Consider the following 17,763-nt stretch of genomic DNA (forward strand, 5'->3'; position numbering starts at 1 on the left):
CCTTCTTCCTCCTTTTCCTCAAGACTGTGACCTTCAGTGATTCGTTCCTTCCATCAAGTCCTGCCGGACTTAAAATCACTGGGGCAACCCCGAGTGTGGGAATGCAAGGACGGCTGGCGTGGTGCAGCGGCGGGACGGCACTGCCTGTTTCCTCCAGAGAACCGGAGCTCTTCTATTTTTTTAATTAATTAATTTATTTATTTATTTAATTTTATTTTATTTTTTGCTTTTTTTTTTTTTTGAGCTTTTCTTTAATTTGGTCTTCTGTCAAGTAAGAGCCGAGGTGCCAGGTCCCAATTCTGGGCACTGGGTCCCTGTCCTGCGTGCAGCGTCCTAGGAGAGGCACCGTGAGTGACACGACAATGAACAGCTGTAAGATTTCTGCCTTCAAAGGGCTTAAACTCTAACACGCGCAGGTCGGCTCAGCAGACACGTTTTTAAGTGACGGTAATGAGCTAAGCAGAAGCCGGGATTCGGGCTGCAGTTACTGTTATCAGTGAGTATTAGTGTCCCTTGTTGTTCACAGTCGCTGCTATCGAAGAGCCTGTCTTTGAGACGTACACACACGCACATTAGTTCCAAGACAATAAGACTAATGGAAGGATCTCGATCATTGTCTGACTATTACGACCAGACATCCTGGGACAGCTGAAGAACAAGGGGCTTGTCTGACCTCGAGCTTGCAGAAAGGCTGGAATATTCTCAAGACAAATCGAGAGACACTCCAAGTAACCAGCACACGGTGTGCAAAAGCAGGTGCCTGGGCGGCTCGGGCAGGGAAGCTTCCGACTCTTGATTTCGGCTCAGGCCACGATCTCGGGGTCGTGGGATCGAGCCCCGTGTCGGGCGCCGCGCTGAGCGTGGAACCTGCTGAAGATTCTCTCCTCTGCCTCCGCCTCTGCCCACTCCCACTCCCCCAGCTCTCTCGTGCATGTGCACGCTTCAAATTAAAAAAAAAAACAGATCTTAAAACATGCAAAAGCATGAAGGCACAAAATGAGCGTGTGTGGAGCCGCACAGGTGCTCAGGGGCGCTGAACCTGGGAGCTGCAGCGTGAGAGCTGGAGCTGGGAAGACGGAGCTTGTCGAGAGCAGCTGCCCTGCTATGCTGAGGCGTTTGCGCTGATTGGAGATGGGGGGCGGGTGGTGTCACGGTCAGACTCCTGGAAAGGCCACCCGGGCGGCGGGGAGCACGCGGTGGGAGGAGACGCGGCAGGAGACTGGCTCACAGACCTTGTGATAGTCCGGGCGGGAGATGCTAGGTCTACACCAACACAAGGGACACGGAGGCAGAGAAAGGGGGGGCACAGCAGGCATTTCATGTCCTGCCCCTGCAGCGTTTGGTGACTGGATGGATGCTGGGAAAAGGGGGACGGGGGATCGTCAAAGATAACCCCGTATCAGGGCTGTCCAGAGACACAGAGCCAACGGGGCGTGCATGTGTGTGTGTGTGTGTGTGTGTGTGTGTGTGTGTGTGTGTGTTGTCGAAAGCTGGGGAGGATGGATTCCAACGATCAGCTCCTGCTGTCGTGCACACAGGCAAGCCCAAGGCCTCCTGGGTTGGCTCAGGGGCTGGAAATCCAGGCAGGAGCTGATGTTGAAGTTTTGAGTCTGGAGACACAATTCCTGCCCCTGCTCAAGGGGCTTCAGTCTTTTCTGTTAAAGCCTTCGACTGATTGGATGAGGCCCACCCCTACTATGGAGGGTCATGTGCTTTGCTCAGTCTCCTGATTTAAATGTTAATCACATCTAAAAAATAACTTCACGGCAACATCTAGGTGGGTATTTGATCCACCCGCCGCCCCCCCAAAAAAAACGAAAATAGGCACCTTAACCTAGCCAGGGTGACACATAAAATTCAGTGTCATCACAACCTATTGTGTCATTGCTAAAATATGAAACAGAGGAGAAAAGCTGGGGACAAATTTAGAGGAAAAGACCCCATCAATTTAGAAGGTGTTGAATGTCAGTTGGTCACATCGAGTGGTCAACTGGAAGACGGGAGACCAATTTTTTTTTTTTTAAAGATTTTCTTTTTAGGTAATCTCTATTCCCAACGTGAGGTGTGGACTTAAAGTCCTCAGATCAGGAGTCACGTGCTTGGTGGGCTGGGCCAGCCCGGCACCCGTGGAGACGGAGCCCTCCAACGGGCCCCACGTCGGGAGTTGGGTGGACGCCGTGGGACCAGACAAAGCTGTTCCAGGGGACGCACCGCTGTGGGCTGGGTGCCTCTGCGGGCCGGGGTGCCAGGGTGCCGGGGCGCAGTGTGCTCGGGGTGACCATGCCGTCGTCACACAGCTCCCCGTTTACAGGGCTCGGCAGACGGTGAGCGATGGGCATCCACTCCCAAAGTCTCGGGCCGCCGCCTACCATGTCCCGCTGTGCAGGACGTGCGGTCCCAGTCTCGGCAGCCCGGCGGCTCACGGGCGATGGGGAGAGAGGCCGGGATGGCCCGTGTCAGGGCCCGGTGTGCCGCCGGGCTCGCTGGGCACCGGCCACCGGTCGGCGGTCACTGTCCAGGCCGCAGGCTGCCACCAGCTCCCTGGGTGGCCCGGGCCGCCGGCAGGTGCACACGCGGACTGCGGGCCTCTGCTGAGCCGTTTCCCCGGCCCTGGGGGCCTGTGCCCACGCCCGGCGGGGACCTACCGGGGCGGGCAAAGGAGCCGAACCCACACGGAGGGCCGGGCTCGGAGGCCGGGGGACGCGTGGCCCGCGCAGAGCAGGTGCAGGGAGGCCGCCGGCCAGGTGAGGCCCCGGAGGCCAGGGCACGGCCCGCACGGCGGCAGCACCAGCGGGGTCACCGAGCCGAGGCAGCCGGCGGCGCCCACGGTTCAGGGCCGGAGCGGGCAGGCCGGGGCCTGGCGGCAGAGCCCGCGGCTGCAGGCCTCGCTGTGGACCCCGGGGAGGTCCACACCAGGGCTCAGCTAAAAGACGCTTCTGGGCGCCGATGCCGATGCAGACGGGGTGGGAGCAGGCCGACGAGGGGTGGCGGCCTCGTCCCCGGGCACTGCGGTGCCGGCCTGGGGGGGGCGAGCGGGTCTGGAAGTCCCGGGGCGCAGCCGGCAGGAGCGGCCACGGCTCAGATGCTGGGCTGACGACGCCTCACAGCTGCCGAGTGGGCTCTGGGGGATCCTCTGCCGCACCCGAGGCAGGCCCCCCGCACACGCAGGAAACCGGCCACGGGAACCACACGCTCCGGGGACTGAGGCCCCTAAGGGACACAGACCCGGGGGAGCCCACGGGATACAGTGGAAGATGTGATGAACGCTTCTCCTTGGATTTTCACAAGGAAGTAAGGAGTTGGGGGACTGGGAGGGATCGTGGTATGAAGTTTAAAAAGAGGGGACTTGGGGCGCCTGGGGGCTCAGCGGTTTGGCGCCTGCTTTGGGCTCAGGGCATGACCTGGGGTCCCGGAATCGAGTCCATCGTCGGGCTCCCTGCAGGGACCTGCTTCTCCCTCTGCCTGTGTCTCTGCCTCTCTCAGGAATAAATAACAGGACTTTTGAGACATGGCCTTAGGCCCTGGAAGGCCACCAGAGGGGGGGTCACACCTGCAAAGCCTCTTTTGCCCTACAAGGCGACACAGGCCCAGGGCCCAGGATGTGCACAGCCCTCACCCCACGGGCTCCCAGGTGGCTCCCAGGTGGCTCCCAGGTGGCTCCCAGGTGCCAGACGGCGGCGGGGGCGGCGGTGGGTCCCCACGTGCTGCGCGTCCACCGGGGAGACCGGACGCAGGGCCGCCCGGAGCCCGGAGCCGTCTGTCCGTCCTCCTCCCGGAGGGCTGCCCTGAGTATCCACCGCGTTCAGACACATTCCGCCTTAGAGTGACAACAAGAAACACAAAACGACGTCTGCTCCCACAGAGGTCACCTTTTTCAGGTTTTTTTAGAGGTTTTATTTTGTGTCAGTGATGGATGGATGGATGGATGGAGGGACGGGGAGCAGGGAGCAGGAAGGCGGAGCGCGGAGCCCACCGGGGAGGGCAGGACCTGGGCCAGAATCAAGCGCAGACGCTTAACCGCGAGCCGCAGGTGCCCCCGCTGCCCCCGCTGCCCCCGCTGACGGCGACCGACAAGCCGGGCTCTGCTCAGCGCCGCTCACGACAAGGGACGAGTGAGGGTGGAGGCGGCTGTGCCGTGTGCTGGCGGGGAGGCCTCTCCGGACCGGACCGGGACGTGACCCGCCAGTGACGAGGGCCCCTCCCCCTCCCCCTCCCCCTCCCCCCCCCCGTGCAGATGCCCAAGGGAGGCCTGGGGGCGCGGCTGTGCTTCCCGCCCGGTCCCTGCCGGTCCCTGCTCCAGGGAAAGTCACTGTCAGAGAGTTCCCGAGCCCGCGGCCGGCAGGTGGGACTTGCTCTTCTCTGAACCGACGGTTCTAGTTTAGACGCCGCCGCCGGTGACCTCGGGGTGCAGCCCCCGCAGGAGCGGCCGAGCGAGCGCAGCCCCGCGTCTCTGGCGTCTCTAGCGTCTCTAGCGCGTCCTAGGCCGGCTCCCCCCTCCCCCTCCTCCCCTCCCCCTCCTCCCCTCCCCCCCCCCCCCCCCCCCCCCGGCCCAGCCTGTTTTCCGCTGCCAGAGCGAGGCGTAGAGTCCGCGGCTTCGCCCCCCCCCCCCGCCCCTCGGCGGGACCCCGCGTGGGACGGTCCTGAGCTGGCCCGGGCGCGCAGAGGCCTCCAGGTTCTCGCTCAGGCGCCCCGTGCTTCGGGGCCTTGGGCCTTAACGCCGTGCGCCGTGGCTGCCGCCGGTCGGGGTCGGGGTCGCGGTCGGGGTCGGGCTGTGGCCGGTGCTCAGGGCATCTGCCCGCCGGCGACCCGCGGCCGCGGCTCCTGGCTCTGCAGGAAGGTGGCCCAGGAGCGGCGCTGACCCGGCGCTGGCCACGGCGGCCGACAGCGGCTCGTGCGCTCGCCCGAGGGCCCGTTGAGAGTCCGTGCGGGCCGGGGCCCTCGCAGGCTGGGGGCTGGAGCGGCCTGCAGGCTCCCCCCGCCCCCCGCCCCCACCCCCACCCCCACCCCCACCCCGGGGGACGCGTCCGAGGAGTCCGCAGGTCGGCACAGGGCGCCGCAGGGGCCCGGCCCCAGGACCCACGTCCCGCCCCGCGCACCCCTGAGGTCCGCGAGCGCGGGGCCGCCAACGGGATCCCCCTCCTGAGCCGTCCTGCCCTTCCCCTGAGTGCCCCCGCCCGCCACAGCCCCCAGGACCGTCCAAGGAGGACGGGGAGCCCGGGGAGCCCGGGGAGCCCGGGGAGCCCGGGTCGCAGGCACAGGAACGAGCCGGACTTGCGGAGCCACCGCAACGGGCTCGCGCACGACTAGTTCCCGGCCGAGGCCCCCGGGACGCGCCGGCGGGGCTGGGGCGGGGGCGCCGCGGGCACAGGGCTGGGCCGAAGCTCCGAGGCGCCCGCTCCTCGACGCCGACGCCGACGCCGACACGGACGGTCTGCGGACACGGCCGGGGCGCCCCTCCCGCGGCCCCGACGTCGCCCCCGCCCCCGCCCCCGCCCCCGCCCCCGCGCCGAGGGCCCCGGAGCCCCAGCGCCTACGCCGACCGCCCCGGCCCCGGGCCGGGCCCCGCCGCCCACCGCGCCCCCAGCCAGGCCCCAAGCAGCGAGACCCCGTCCTGGGCCCTTTGCGAACCCCGCGGAGCCGGGGCGCGGCCTCCCGACCCAGACAGTTCAGCGAATCAAGTCAACGGGGGCGCTCGGGGTCGGTCAGGTCACTGCGGCCGCCTCGCCCGGATGCAGACGCCTGCTCGGTTCCCTCAGCGGCACTAAACGCACCCACGGACCCTCGGACGCTCGGACCCACGGACCCACGGACTCCCGGACCCTTGGACTCTCGGACCCTTGGACCCTCGGACCCTCGGACCCATGGACTCACAGACTCATGGACTCTTGGACGGACTCACGGACCCACGGACTCTTGGACGGACTCACGGACTCTCGGACGGACTCACGGACCCACGGACTCTTGGACGGACTCACGGACTCTCGGACGGACTCACAGACTCTTGAACGGACCCACGGACCCTTGAACTCACGGGCTCTCGGACCCACGGACTCCCGGACGGCCGCAGGCCCTGGGCTCCCCGCGTGTCCCGCGGGCGTCGGGCGCCCCCTGCAGCCCAGCTCCCGCCCCGCAGACGCTCCGGGGGAGCCGCTCCACCTGCAGGGCCCGGACCGCCGGGAGCCGCCTTCCCGGCCGCGCCGCGCCCCCAGGGCGACCTCCCGTCCTGCACAGGCCCTCGCGGGGCACGGGCACGCCTGCCACTGGGAGGCCCTTCACGGCTGCGGCCTCCCGGGGGCCACCGGGGGCTTCTCGTCGGCCTGGCGGGGGCGCGGACACCGGCGGGAGGCGCCGACCCACAGGGGTGCTGGCGGGGTGCGCGGGCGGGGCGGGGGCCTGCGGGGCGGGGCCGGGGGCGGGGCCGGGGCGGGGCCAGGCGCTCGCGCGGAGAGAAAAGCAGAGGCCGGCGTCTAGCCGTCTGGGGTGGGGGTGGGGGGCAGGGGGAGCAGGGGAGGCGGGGGGGGGGCCCGCACGGCCTCTGACCTGCGCCGCACCTGCGGCTCCGCACCGTCACACCCCCCCCCCGTGCACGCGGCGCTTCTGTCCCCCCCGCCCCAGGGAGATCCGCGCCCGGCCACACCGCGAGAGCAGCTCCAGCCCCTGCTCCGGCTGCAGATGCAGGAGGCGGGGGTCCTGGCGCCGGCGGCGGGAGGGCGGGGCCTGCCCCGGCGCGGCCTTGGGTCCGGGACGGAGGGAGGGACGGACGGAGGGAGGGACGGAGGGAGGGACGGACGGAGGGAGGGACGGAGGGACGGGTGGCGCGGGGCCAGTGCGCGCGGAGGGAGGGAAGTGGGGGCTGTGGTCCCTGAGGACAAGGGACGGCGGAGACGGTGGCTCGGCTTGCGGCCAGTGCGGCCGGCGGGCACGTGGCCTCCTCCAGGCGCCCGCTGCGCCCCCTCTGACCCGGCGAAGCCTCGGCTGAAGGCCCAGGTGTGCAGACCCGAGGCCTCCAGGCGGGGTCACAGGCCGCTCGCCTTCCTGCTCGTCCGCCACCTGCGGCCACACCCGGTCGGCGGCCCCTGCCTTCAGGGGTGCGTGGGCCTCAGTGGGGCGACCGTCCGGGGCTGCGGGGACCAGCTGCGACCCTGCCCGAGCCCAGCGGGCGCTTTGGTCCGGCCACACCGCCGACCTGGGTATCCTCCACGGGGAGCACGGGGCAGGCACGTGGAGGGCCACGACTCCACGAGGAGACATGTTTTGGGGTGAGGCCATGTGACCTGAACACTGCAAGGCCTTCGTTCCGGATTCCACGGGATCCTGTCACCGTCTCCGTCCCTGGCGTCCTGCTGCGTGTCTGAAGGAGCAGTTGAGGGGTCTGTGCGCCCGAGACCCGGTGGTCAGCTTAGGGAACACGCAGCGTAGACGCATTAAAACCAAACCGACCACAAAACCCAAACCCCAGGGGTTGTTCGAATCACCCCGATCAAGAAAACACACCGCAGGGCGGCTGAGATCCTTTATTGTCAGACTGTGCTGGAGCCAGCGAACAAGGATTTCTCACGCGATCCCGGAGAGATAAGGCAATTGTTTTTCTTTGTGGGCAGACTTAGTTGGCCTGAGTCTTTACAACTTTTCCATATAAAAATAAAAGTCCAAGACCAGATTATTTTTCTTCTGGTCATAAACGCTGATTTATTTACAGGCACTGCGTCAGATTACCATCGTGACCTTGGGATAAAATGTATTTTCTTAAAGTCTCGGCATCTATACGGTCAGGGTTGAGATTTGCTCGCGCGTTACACGCCTGGAGAAGGCAGCTTTCTCCACCCGACCCAGCACAGCTACGTGGTCATCAGCCACCTGGAGCGACACCAACTGACCTTCAAAGAAACGGTTTTTAACTCAAATCTTTTAGGAACTAAAGCTTCCAAAATGACTTCCAATGGTTCCAAAGACGCGTTGGAGTCAGAGTGGTCATAAATACAATTCCTTGCGTGGGCCACCTGTCTGTCCACAGTACAGCAGACACAGGGCGCAGGCCTTGCTACATGTAAAACAAAACAGGGTCAACTGTGGTTCCCGAAGTACAGCAAAGACAGGGAAAGCCAGGACTCTGGTCTGTTAATGAACCCCCTCACAAAGTCACAACCGAAGAGCAAAACTCTCAACTATTCAAATATACAGACAGACTGTTTACACCATTGCACATCCTCTTCCCTTTGCTTTTAATGCTCATGAGACGATTAAAGTGATGAGTTTGTGAACACATGCATGCGGGGCAAGCACACAGACGGGAAAGAGGAAACAGAGAAAAAAGTTAATATATGTCCACGAGGAAGGCTGCCAGCAGCGCTCCAACTAAACTGTCCTGTCCCCTTGTGCTCCCTCTGTTCCCCCCTCGCCGCCCCCTCACCTTCCTCAAAGCGGGGAAATCGGGTGGGAGGTTAGTGCAGAATCGAGGGGTCGACACCCCCCTCCCAGGCTACGTGTCCCCTGAGTCACCCGGGGGTGCTTCCCTTCAGTAGCACAGCTAAGGCACTTCTGGCTGCTTTGGCGGCAGCGGGGGTGGGGGGGTCCTCTCTATTTTAAGGCATGTGTCATCTAAGAGTAGTAAAGCTTTCGAAACTGGGCCGTTAAGGTTGACAGCTTAATACGGGATCACGGAAACGGACGGGGCGGAAGGACCCTCGGAGACCCCTGCCCGGGCAAGGGGCTTCCAGGTGCCCCGGCTCTGAGGCAGCGGTGGCGGAGGCCAGGAGTGGCGCGTCCAGACACGAAGACACGGCGGCTGCGGCGGCCTTCACCTGGAGCTGCCCTGGCTGCTCACGGAGCGCGACGTGCTGTAGCGTTTCTTCACGATCATGCTGATGTAGGCTTTCATAAGCTTGGCCACGTCCACCACCTGCCCGGGGAAGCAGAGTCAGCACGCGGTCGGAGTCCCCGCCAGGGCCCCGTGCCAGGGCCACCTGCCTGCCCGAGTCCAGGACCGAGAGCTTGGCGGCCCTCAACTGTTGCTCCAAGCGTGGCTTTTCTGAATACAGTGTGCGCGCCCGGTGGCTCTTGCACCCGCCCGAGGGCTCTGGCCTATCGCGGGCGCTGCGATCACCAGCCCCACTTAATACTGGCTGGTGCACACAGGGTCCCCACCGTCCACACGCCAGGGGCAGCTGCTCCCGGGATGCCGGCGCTGCCCCTCCCTGGGGCCTGCACCCCTGCCCCTTCAGGGACCCTGCCTTCCGCGTCCCTCCTTCCTCCTGACCTCAGCCCACGTCTGTTGGCAAAGTCATGGTCATTCGGTCAGGCACAACCAAAGACCCCCAGGGTGGCTCCCTCGTGTTGCCGGGCGCCCACCGAGTCTGGCAGACGATGCCTGGGACCCTCCGGTCAAGGCCCAGACGCCTGTCACTGCTCAGCCCGCCAGCCTCACCCCTCCTGCATGGTGGCCCCGGCCCTACTCCGTGATGACAGCAGCATCCACCTGTGCCTGCCAGCAGCTCCGAGTGGAGCCCTCGATCGGCTTCCTGATGGGCCATCATGAGGACACCCTACACCTCCAGAGGCTGTGACTCCATGAGCCAGAGTCAGCGGCGCCCAGGGTGGCTGCCCCCGCTCCTGCCAGCTGGCGCCCTCACTGGCACAAGGCTGTCTTGCCCCACTGCACACATCTTCCACGTGCCTCGGTTCCCTTCCTCCAATGAGTGAGACCCGCTGATAAAGCGGAACCAGGCTTCTCGGCCCCAAGAGTAGAGAAGACCCTTGGGGTGATCCCGCTTGGGCCTCAGGAGCCTCAGCGGGGAGGGACCACCGTACTGAGCTTTCACGTGTGTTAAAGCAGAACAGGTGCCCAGAAACGGGGCATCGCTCCGGTCCCTTGTCAGGGCCACAGGGGGTTCCCTCGGGTCGCTCCTTACCTCACTGGTTTCAAAGAGCAGCTCCCTCTCATCAACCACGATCTTGTACGTGTTTGCCAGCGGCGCCCCGAAAGACAGGATGTGCTCGTACTGGAAGACCTCTAACGGCCTGCCCTCCCCACGCTTGTACACGGAGACTGCGTCGGCGCTGACGCCCAGCCAGAGGTCCTGGGGGAAGCCGCCTTCCCTGCACTGGGGACGAGCGGGACACAAGGGGCAGCAAGAAACAGAGAATGGGGAGGCGGAGTCAGGCCCTCCATGCGGAAGGCCAGGCGCACCCATGTGTGTCCCGTGCCGGGGACGGATGGAGGGCGTGGGCTCCCTCCCGGGATGTGCTGGTGGGTTTCTGACTAGGTTTCCCTAATGCCCGAGGTGGGTCGACCAGCCGGTGACTCCTAACATCGCACCTGTGGAGTCCTTCCTCTACGCATCATCCAGGGAGCTCCCGGAGACGCCAGGCCAGGGAGGGTGACCACGGCTCCCCAGCAAACCCGGCAGCCCGAGCCCACGTCCCCTCCCTAGCCCGGCCTCCGATCCTTTCAAACACAAAATGTAGGATCAGAGGAAAATCCTCCAAATCCCTCCGTGCTGAGCTGTTTGGCTCCTTGACAAGAGGCTGTGGAGACCTCCCTCGAGCAGAGGGGAGAGGAAAGTCCCTTGAGGAGTGACAGGCTTCCCTGCGTGGACTGGTGTTGGAAAGGAAACAAGGCCCCGACGTGGGGAGGAGCACCCCATACGGCGGCAGGGACAGGGGTCAGGGACACCGCACAGGACGTGTTGCACAAAGCGTCTCATTTATACCTCAAAGCAGACCACCCTGAACCCGCCAAGCAACCAGTGTCCGATGAGAAGCCACGACGGGGTCTCGGGATACGTGATCATCAGTGGTTAGGTTTCTACAGAGGCTCAGCTAAAAGCCATCGGAACCGAACATGCTGAAGGGGATTGTGCTAAGACAGCCGGAAGCTCCTCTGGCCGGGCCGGCAAGCCTACCCGTCAAGGGTCAGGGAATCATAGTTTAGGTTTTGGGGGCCACGTGGTCCCTGTCCCGTCTACTCAATGCTGCCGTTCTCGTGTGAAAGCAGCCAGAGGAAGGAAGGAAGGCCGCCGCGTTCCAGTAAGTCGTCATGGTGAAGGCGGCAGGGGTCGGGGCGCACGCTGCCAGGCCTCCATCTAGAGGCAGGAGCGCAGGAGGACCTGCTGTCAGTAAAGGGGCTGCTTAACACCCGGGGAGGAGTCACAACGGGTCCTGCTCGTGGCCAAATCCCGTTTGTGACAAAAGTCCTTCCTCGGACAGAGATTCACGGGGACAACCAAATGTGAACTCCAGGTACAGCGGACCCGTGAACACCCTGGGGCCAAACTCTATGGGTCCCTACGTGTGGGTTTGTCTTTTTTAAAAAATACAGTAGAGGCTGTAAATGTATTTCCTCTTCCTTGGGACTCCCAGTATTTTCTCTTCTCCAGCTTTAAAGTAAGCACGGAACACGCAACAGGCTAAATGGGTCACTGGCAAGGCAGTTCAGGCCTAAGTCACCCCACAGGCAGTCGCGGCCGACTCTCGGGTTTCCAGCCCCCACAGTGTTCAAAGATCAGCGGTATCCAGAGTCCCTGATTTCACGTACATGGCTCAAAAAATTTTTTTGACATTTTAAATGCTGATTTTCACCAGCACTTTCTGATTGGGTCTACCTGTCGCTTCCAAAGAAGGAAGTTACCGTGAGCCCTGAACTTTCCGTGCACTCCCGATACCATGAAATCCTCCACTGTGGGGGAGGGAAACTAGGGGGAGGGGAAGGCGGAGGGGAGGGGGGGCTCTGACCACAGGGGCAAGAGCGCCTAGGGGCCCCACCTTGCCCCCTGCCCCATGCCCTGGGCCGCCCTCCCACCCCCAGCCCTACACCCTGGGCCGCCCCCCGCGCACATGCACAGTCAGCCCGGCGCACCCGAGGAGCGAGGGGCAGCTGGTCCTCACCTCCACGTCGAAGAGCGTTGACCCGTAGCCCGGCCACTCCTTGATCAAGGCCATGTACTTGGCCATGGCCTGCTCCTGGCCCACCCCATGCAGCTTCTTCCATTTGTCCACGATGCTGGCCCGGGCCGAGGACACCTCCTCCTTGATCCACATGTCCAGCATCTGCTCCTCCTCCACCTTCTGCCGGACGACGGAGCCCGTGCGGAAGCTCCGCCTCAGCGTCCCCTCCAGGAAGCTCGTCCGCCTCTTCTCCAGCCGCTCACACGGGGTGAAGGTCTTGGTGGCCTGGCTGATGCGGGCCTTAAGCCTCTGCAGGGAGTAAACGTCCTCGAGGGGTGGCAGCGAGGCGTGCGGCGAGTAGTCGCCCTGCAGGTACTGCAGCCGCAGGGCCGCCAGGACCTGGAGGTTCTCCTCGGGGGCCGGGTAGTGGCCGCGGATGACCGCCTCGTGCGCCTGAACGGGGTAGGCCGCGGGGTCAGGGTGCGCTCACCCCAGCCCCACTTACTGTGCCCTCACCCCCTTCACCTGCCTTCACCTCCCCGCAGCACAGAGAGCATCTAGCACACGTTTTACCCCCCAATCTCTCCCTCACCCCCCACTAGGGCAGTTCTGGGTGCAGCCGCCCCCTGCGTGCCCGCCCCACTCCTCGGCACCAACCACCGACTCAGGAGGCCTATGAGCGCATCTGTCCCTGCTCCCCTGCCAAGGAATCCGTTTGGAAAGCTCCTCCTACCTGTTCAAACATAAAGGCAAATTCCACGCTGTCTTTTGGCACGTTGTCCGTGTCCAGGAAGCAGTAAAGCTTGAAGTAGAACTTCCAGGGCAGGTCCCCCACCTCTGATGTGGCCGCCAGCCTAAGACGGAAGGCAAGAGGGGCTCAGAAAGCAGGAGGAGGGATGGCCCTTCGATGCCACGAGGCGCTGACCCCGGGGGCTCGCTCCAAGGACGCAGACAGCCTGTGCGAGCCCAGGTCCCGGGGCTGCGGGTGCAGAGCAAGGTGCAGCTGGCTACCAGAGCTCCTCACTAGGGCACTTGGCCAGAATGAAAGTCACGCTTCCACTTTGGCCCCACTTTAAGGCCACACACAGGCCCCCTCAGGTAAACTGCTGACCACGTATTTGCAGAGTGCGCAGCCAGAGGGGCCTGGCGAAGCACGTGCGAAGTCCCTCCAAGTAGAATAAATGGGCTCCGTCCTCCTTCCCTCTACTAGCCCTCAAATAAATACTTACAAAAATCAACACAATCGGTGTGGAGGCTGTGCTCACATGGAACAGAAATACCTTTTGTGTTCTTAGGGGAAGTTAGGGGAATGTCCTGGATCATGTATTAGAAGGTCCGAGAGCTATAAACTGCAGTTTGAAGAGGTTATGAGTTTGCTCGTGTCCACCAGCCCTGTTTCGAAGCCAATGACACGTAAGCAGCCTGGAACCAGGAGATTCCAAGACAGTGTGTACAACGGGGACCTCGGAATGTGGGGGGAAGCACAATGGGGCGCCAGATCCTATTTGAGACTGCGGCTTTACTTAGGAATCAAGAAAAACAAGCAGCATGGAGCGATGACAAATTATTTTTTTTTTAATTTTTATTTATTTATGATAGACAGAGAGAGAGAGAGGCAGAGACACAGGCAGAGGGAGAAGCAGGCTCCATGCACCAGGAGCCCGACGTGGGATTCGATCCCGGGTCTCCAGGATCACGCCCTGGGCCAAAGGCAGGCGCTAAACCGCTGCGCCACCCAGGGATCCCCAGCGATGACAAATTAAACATGCTTCAGAACAGGAACTCAGGACGTCTGGGGGGCACGGTCAGGCAGAGGCCTGGGGTCCTGGGATCGAGCCCCACATGGGGCTCCCTGCCATGTTCTCTATCTTTCAAATAAATAAAATCTTTTTTTTTTTTTTAAAGGAACTCAAATGCCTACTGAAGCTAAAACAGATGGCAAATTCAGATCCTCAACTCTTGCTCTTAACTTATTTTATCTGCTGACACTTTAGGGAGAAGGAACTTACTTTTCAAACTTTGCTAACACATCGGCCACGATGGTTCTGCTTTCGATGGCTTTATCAACGCTCCCATTGTACTCAAACAAGGCGAACATGTTCCTGCTGTCCTCCATGGCGAGGCCTCTGATCAGCTTCTCCACCACCTGCAAGACACCCCGAGGCCTTGAGCTTCCAGCACACCGTCCCGGGTGCCTTCACCAGACCCCAAGGGCTGCGGGCACAGCGCACAACGCCCCTTGAACTGTCATGTGTGGCCACCTAGAACCTCAAAGGGGCTGTTTCTTCAGTGTTCTCGAGAAATCAGATTTCTCTGGTCTTTGTGAAAAAGAACACAGAGTGTCTTGCCCACCGGAGGAGAGACAGATGCCGGGCAAATTTCTTGCAAACCCACACCAGTCGGAAAAGTGCACAGAAACTGCAGCCCTTTCATCTGGTACATTCATCCACTTCCAAGAAACAATGGCTTCAACCAATGTTTCCTCTTTTTGCACCGAAGCTTTTCTGGGTTTTAGTCCTTCTTTTACCCAATTTGTTTTATAATGCTAAACATAGGTTTAAAAAAAAAAAAAAAAAGGAAATGTGTACCTCCAGCCCACCATCCTTCTAGATAATTGTATGGCAATCAGAGGCCCCTTAACACGGAGATGCTACAGCAAACCCGTGTCGTGCACATGAGCTCCACGCGGCCGCTTCTCACATCAGCAAGATTAGGTCTCCGACAATTCAGTGCCAGCTTTATTTTTGTGCCCCGACTCATCTTTGATACATATCTTTACCTCCTTGTACCTGAGTTTAGTTGTGGGTCACACCTTGTTTACCAAGTGGCTACACTACGCAGCCCAGAGCTGCCCGTTCGCCACCCGACCGCATGCCACCTCTGTGACTTACAGGCTCCGGCAGTTAGGTACCAGATGGCACCGGCGACGCAGGGGCTCGTCCCTCACCTCGCCGGCTGTGGTGTGGGAGTTGATGGTGATCTTGCACGAGCCTCCACCATGGCAGTACACCGTGGACGTCATCTCCTGCCTGTGGATCAGGGCTTCTATTTCATCTCGGGAAGGCACAAACTCTCTGCATTTGGTTTTCTTGAGCGATTCATAAATGAAGAGGGAGTATTTTTCCATCTCGGTTCCTGGAAACTGGTCCCGTATCCTAGGAGACAAACACTTCACTGTTAATTGCTAGACTGCGGCTGGCTGGCGTCTGGGAGCTGGGCTGCTTCAGGCAGCTGCCAGCCTCAGCCGCCCAGGCCCCCTGTGGCGCGGAGCAAACACCACTCACTCTCCCTCCAGTGGGCCTGACCCTCCTGCGCAGGTTTTGTTTAAATGCAAAAAAAAAAAAAAAAAAAAAAAAATTCCCAAAGAGCCAGTGCCCTAACAGGGAGCAGCTCTTGCTGCCAGCTAGCTCCCCGCCGCAGTGCTGCTGGGAGTCACGTCTCATTCCGTCGGACGAAAACACTTTTTCCATAGTTCACCAGAGTCTGAATCACAGTGTTTCTACCGGTTTTGGTCTGGACCAAAATACCCAGGCGTCCCCCCAGTCCACTCATACAGGCAGCGGTAACTACGTGTACTCAACGTCATCGACATCAGGACACCACACTGACAGGGGCCCAGTGCCAGTGCCAGCCTTGCGTGTGGCTTGGCGTGGGGACGAGGACGCCTCCCCTGTGTAACCCGTGCCAGGGACCCACCAGCCTGACCCGGAGCCCCTGACCACACCAGGTGCCTTCTCTCTCACATCCTCTCCTCTAAGCCACGACCCACCACGGCACTGTGGGACTGCGCTGCCCTGGCCGCCTCCTACCTTCTCAGGTGGAAGCGGAGGTACTTGAGGATCCCCCGGCTCGGCAGGAAGGTGCAGCTGAGACACGTCAGGATCTGCCAGCTGCACAGGTTGCCCACACTGCCTGGATGGGGCACTTTGTTGGTCTGCTTGATGAGCTGGCAATACAGCTCGTCTCGCAGAGGTCGGAGGTCATGCCCAGTCTGCAGGATGCCTTGGATTATGGGAATGGGGTCAGACATGGATTCCAGTTGCTGGAGGGAATTGAATATCTTGATGGCTTCATCCTGAAGGGTCGTGTAGCCCTTGTCCTTGAGCACTGGGCGGAGACAGAACACAGAAGTGTTTACACCCGGGTCTGCACAAGGGGGACACTAAGCAGCACACAAAGGGAGGGCTGGGGACAGACAGTGACGTTCCCCGAACCTCTGCGTCAGGGGAAAAACACCATCAGGACAGAGGTGGGCAGCGTACACCACTGAACCATTTTACCCCACAGACCACCTGAGCACTGGTCTGTGGCCAAGCAGGTTCCAGATCTGTGACGTCAGGCGTTCAGCATCTGGTTGTCTGTACGTTCGGGTGGCTCTGAGTTCACAGGGAGGGCTGGTGCTTCCTGACTCCCTTTAGAATTGCTCTGTTCGCTCGACCATCCCTGTACCAGCGCACACAGCAAGTGCCAACGGGACATGGCTAAGGAGTGACCAGGAGGACGGAAGAGTCGCTGGGAGCACGGGGTCGGGGGACTCACGGTTCAGGTTTATGTCTCCGTAGGGAAGGGGCAGCAGCGGCGAGTGCAGCGGGTGGTGTGTGTGGCGGAGGATGGGGTTCCGCTTGTAAATCTGCTCCACCACATCAGAGTTCAGGCAGTTCTCCTTGGAAGCAGAGGACCCAGTCAAATGAGCATGCAAGCTCATCCAAAACGTGCGTGTACAAGCACAGAAGCATCTGTATTCTTTTGTGTGTGTGTGTGTTTTTTTAGTTTTTTAAAATTAAACTTTTTTTTTTTTTTTTTTTAAGACAGAAGGTGAGTGAGTATGAGCGGGTGGGAGGGGCAGAGGGAGAGGGAGAGCAGGTCAGGCTGGCTCCATGCACTGAGCCCCCGTGGGGCTGGGGCTCACAGCCCTGAGACCGTGACCTGAGCTACCCAGACGCCCCACGCAGGAGCACTCCCTGGAGTCCAGAGCATCCAGAAGCCTCAGGACTGTGGTGAGCACACAGGCACTGGCTGGTTAGGGAAGTGTCCAACTCTGGATCTCAGGTCATGAGCTCAGGGTTGTGGGCTCTGTGCTCAGCAGGGAGTCTGCTTCCCTTGTCCCTCTTGCTCTCTCCCTCTCTTAAATCTCTAAAAAAACAATATTCATGCATGAAGATACCCACAGTCTGCGTTTGAAGACAAATCACACATATTTCTTACACACGACCCTTCCTCTTCATTTCATGTATATTTTCCCACATTAAAAAAAATCCACCCCCGAGATTATATTTCAAAAAATTAAAGTTTTTGCTGTTGCATCGAGCTTAAACCATGTATTTTTTTTATCTGTAATTCATATAAAAAAATATATATTCTGCTTTCGTCCTTTAGGTGTATTCTCTGTATACCTGAAAATTATACTTGGTGATAGGTTATTACTGAGACTGTTCAACATGACTGCCTTCTCTTTTCGGAAATTTAAGAGCTCCCTTCATGGAAATTCATCACGTATTTATGCTCCTAAAATGTTAAATTGGGATTCAAGGAAGGCAAAGTTCCTTTTAGAACGTTAAATAAACAGGAAAGTTGAAGGAGGGGCAGTGAATCATTCTATCCTGGTAATTTCTACTATGAAACTTCTTTAATAACTCCTGATTGAAAGCCAAAGGGGGGGGGAACCTCAACTTTAATTATTTCAATGATTTTATATGGACTAAATTAGGGCAACCCGATTTTTTAAAAAGGATTGCTTCACATTTGGAAAATTCTATCACTCTTTTAACGACAGATTTCAAATTAGAGACTCTAAGAAGAGGTAAGATGTAGCTTTGAAGAGAAAGTTCAACTGATGTGTTTTCACCCGTTTCTCAAAAGAAAGCTTCAAAAAAAGTTTTT

At 60.3% G+C, this 17,763-nt stretch overlaps 1 protein-coding gene across 1 annotated transcript in view; it reads right to left on the reverse strand.

The window, feature by feature from the left end:
- Window positions 1–7,499: 7,499 nt before the first annotated feature.
- The window catches only part of MYO10 (myosin X), a 192,970-nt gene continuing 182,706 nt past the window's right edge, over window positions 7,500–17,763 (reverse strand). Inside the window, exons 34-41 of the mRNA XM_055325849.1 lie at window positions 16,423–16,546; window positions 15,693–15,990; window positions 14,831–15,038; window positions 13,893–14,029; window positions 12,617–12,737; window positions 11,884–12,336; window positions 9,909–10,100; window positions 7,500–8,899 (exon numbers count right to left, since the gene is read on the reverse strand). Coding sequence (XP_055181824.1) covers window positions 8,798–8,899; window positions 9,909–10,100; window positions 11,884–12,336; window positions 12,617–12,737; window positions 13,893–14,029; window positions 14,831–15,038; window positions 15,693–15,990; window positions 16,423–16,546 — 1,635 coding nt within the window. The 3' untranslated portion in view covers window positions 7,500–8,797. The remainder of the gene's footprint in view (window positions 8,900–9,908; window positions 10,101–11,883; window positions 12,337–12,616; window positions 12,738–13,892; window positions 14,030–14,830; window positions 15,039–15,692; window positions 15,991–16,422; window positions 16,547–17,763) is intronic.

Source organism: Nyctereutes procyonoides, unplaced genomic scaffold, assembly GCF_905146905.1.
Source record: "Nyctereutes procyonoides isolate TBG_1078 unplaced genomic scaffold, NYPRO_anot_genome, whole genome shotgun sequence".
In the NCBI taxonomy this organism is placed as follows: domain Eukaryota; kingdom Metazoa; phylum Chordata; class Mammalia; order Carnivora; family Canidae; genus Nyctereutes; species Nyctereutes procyonoides.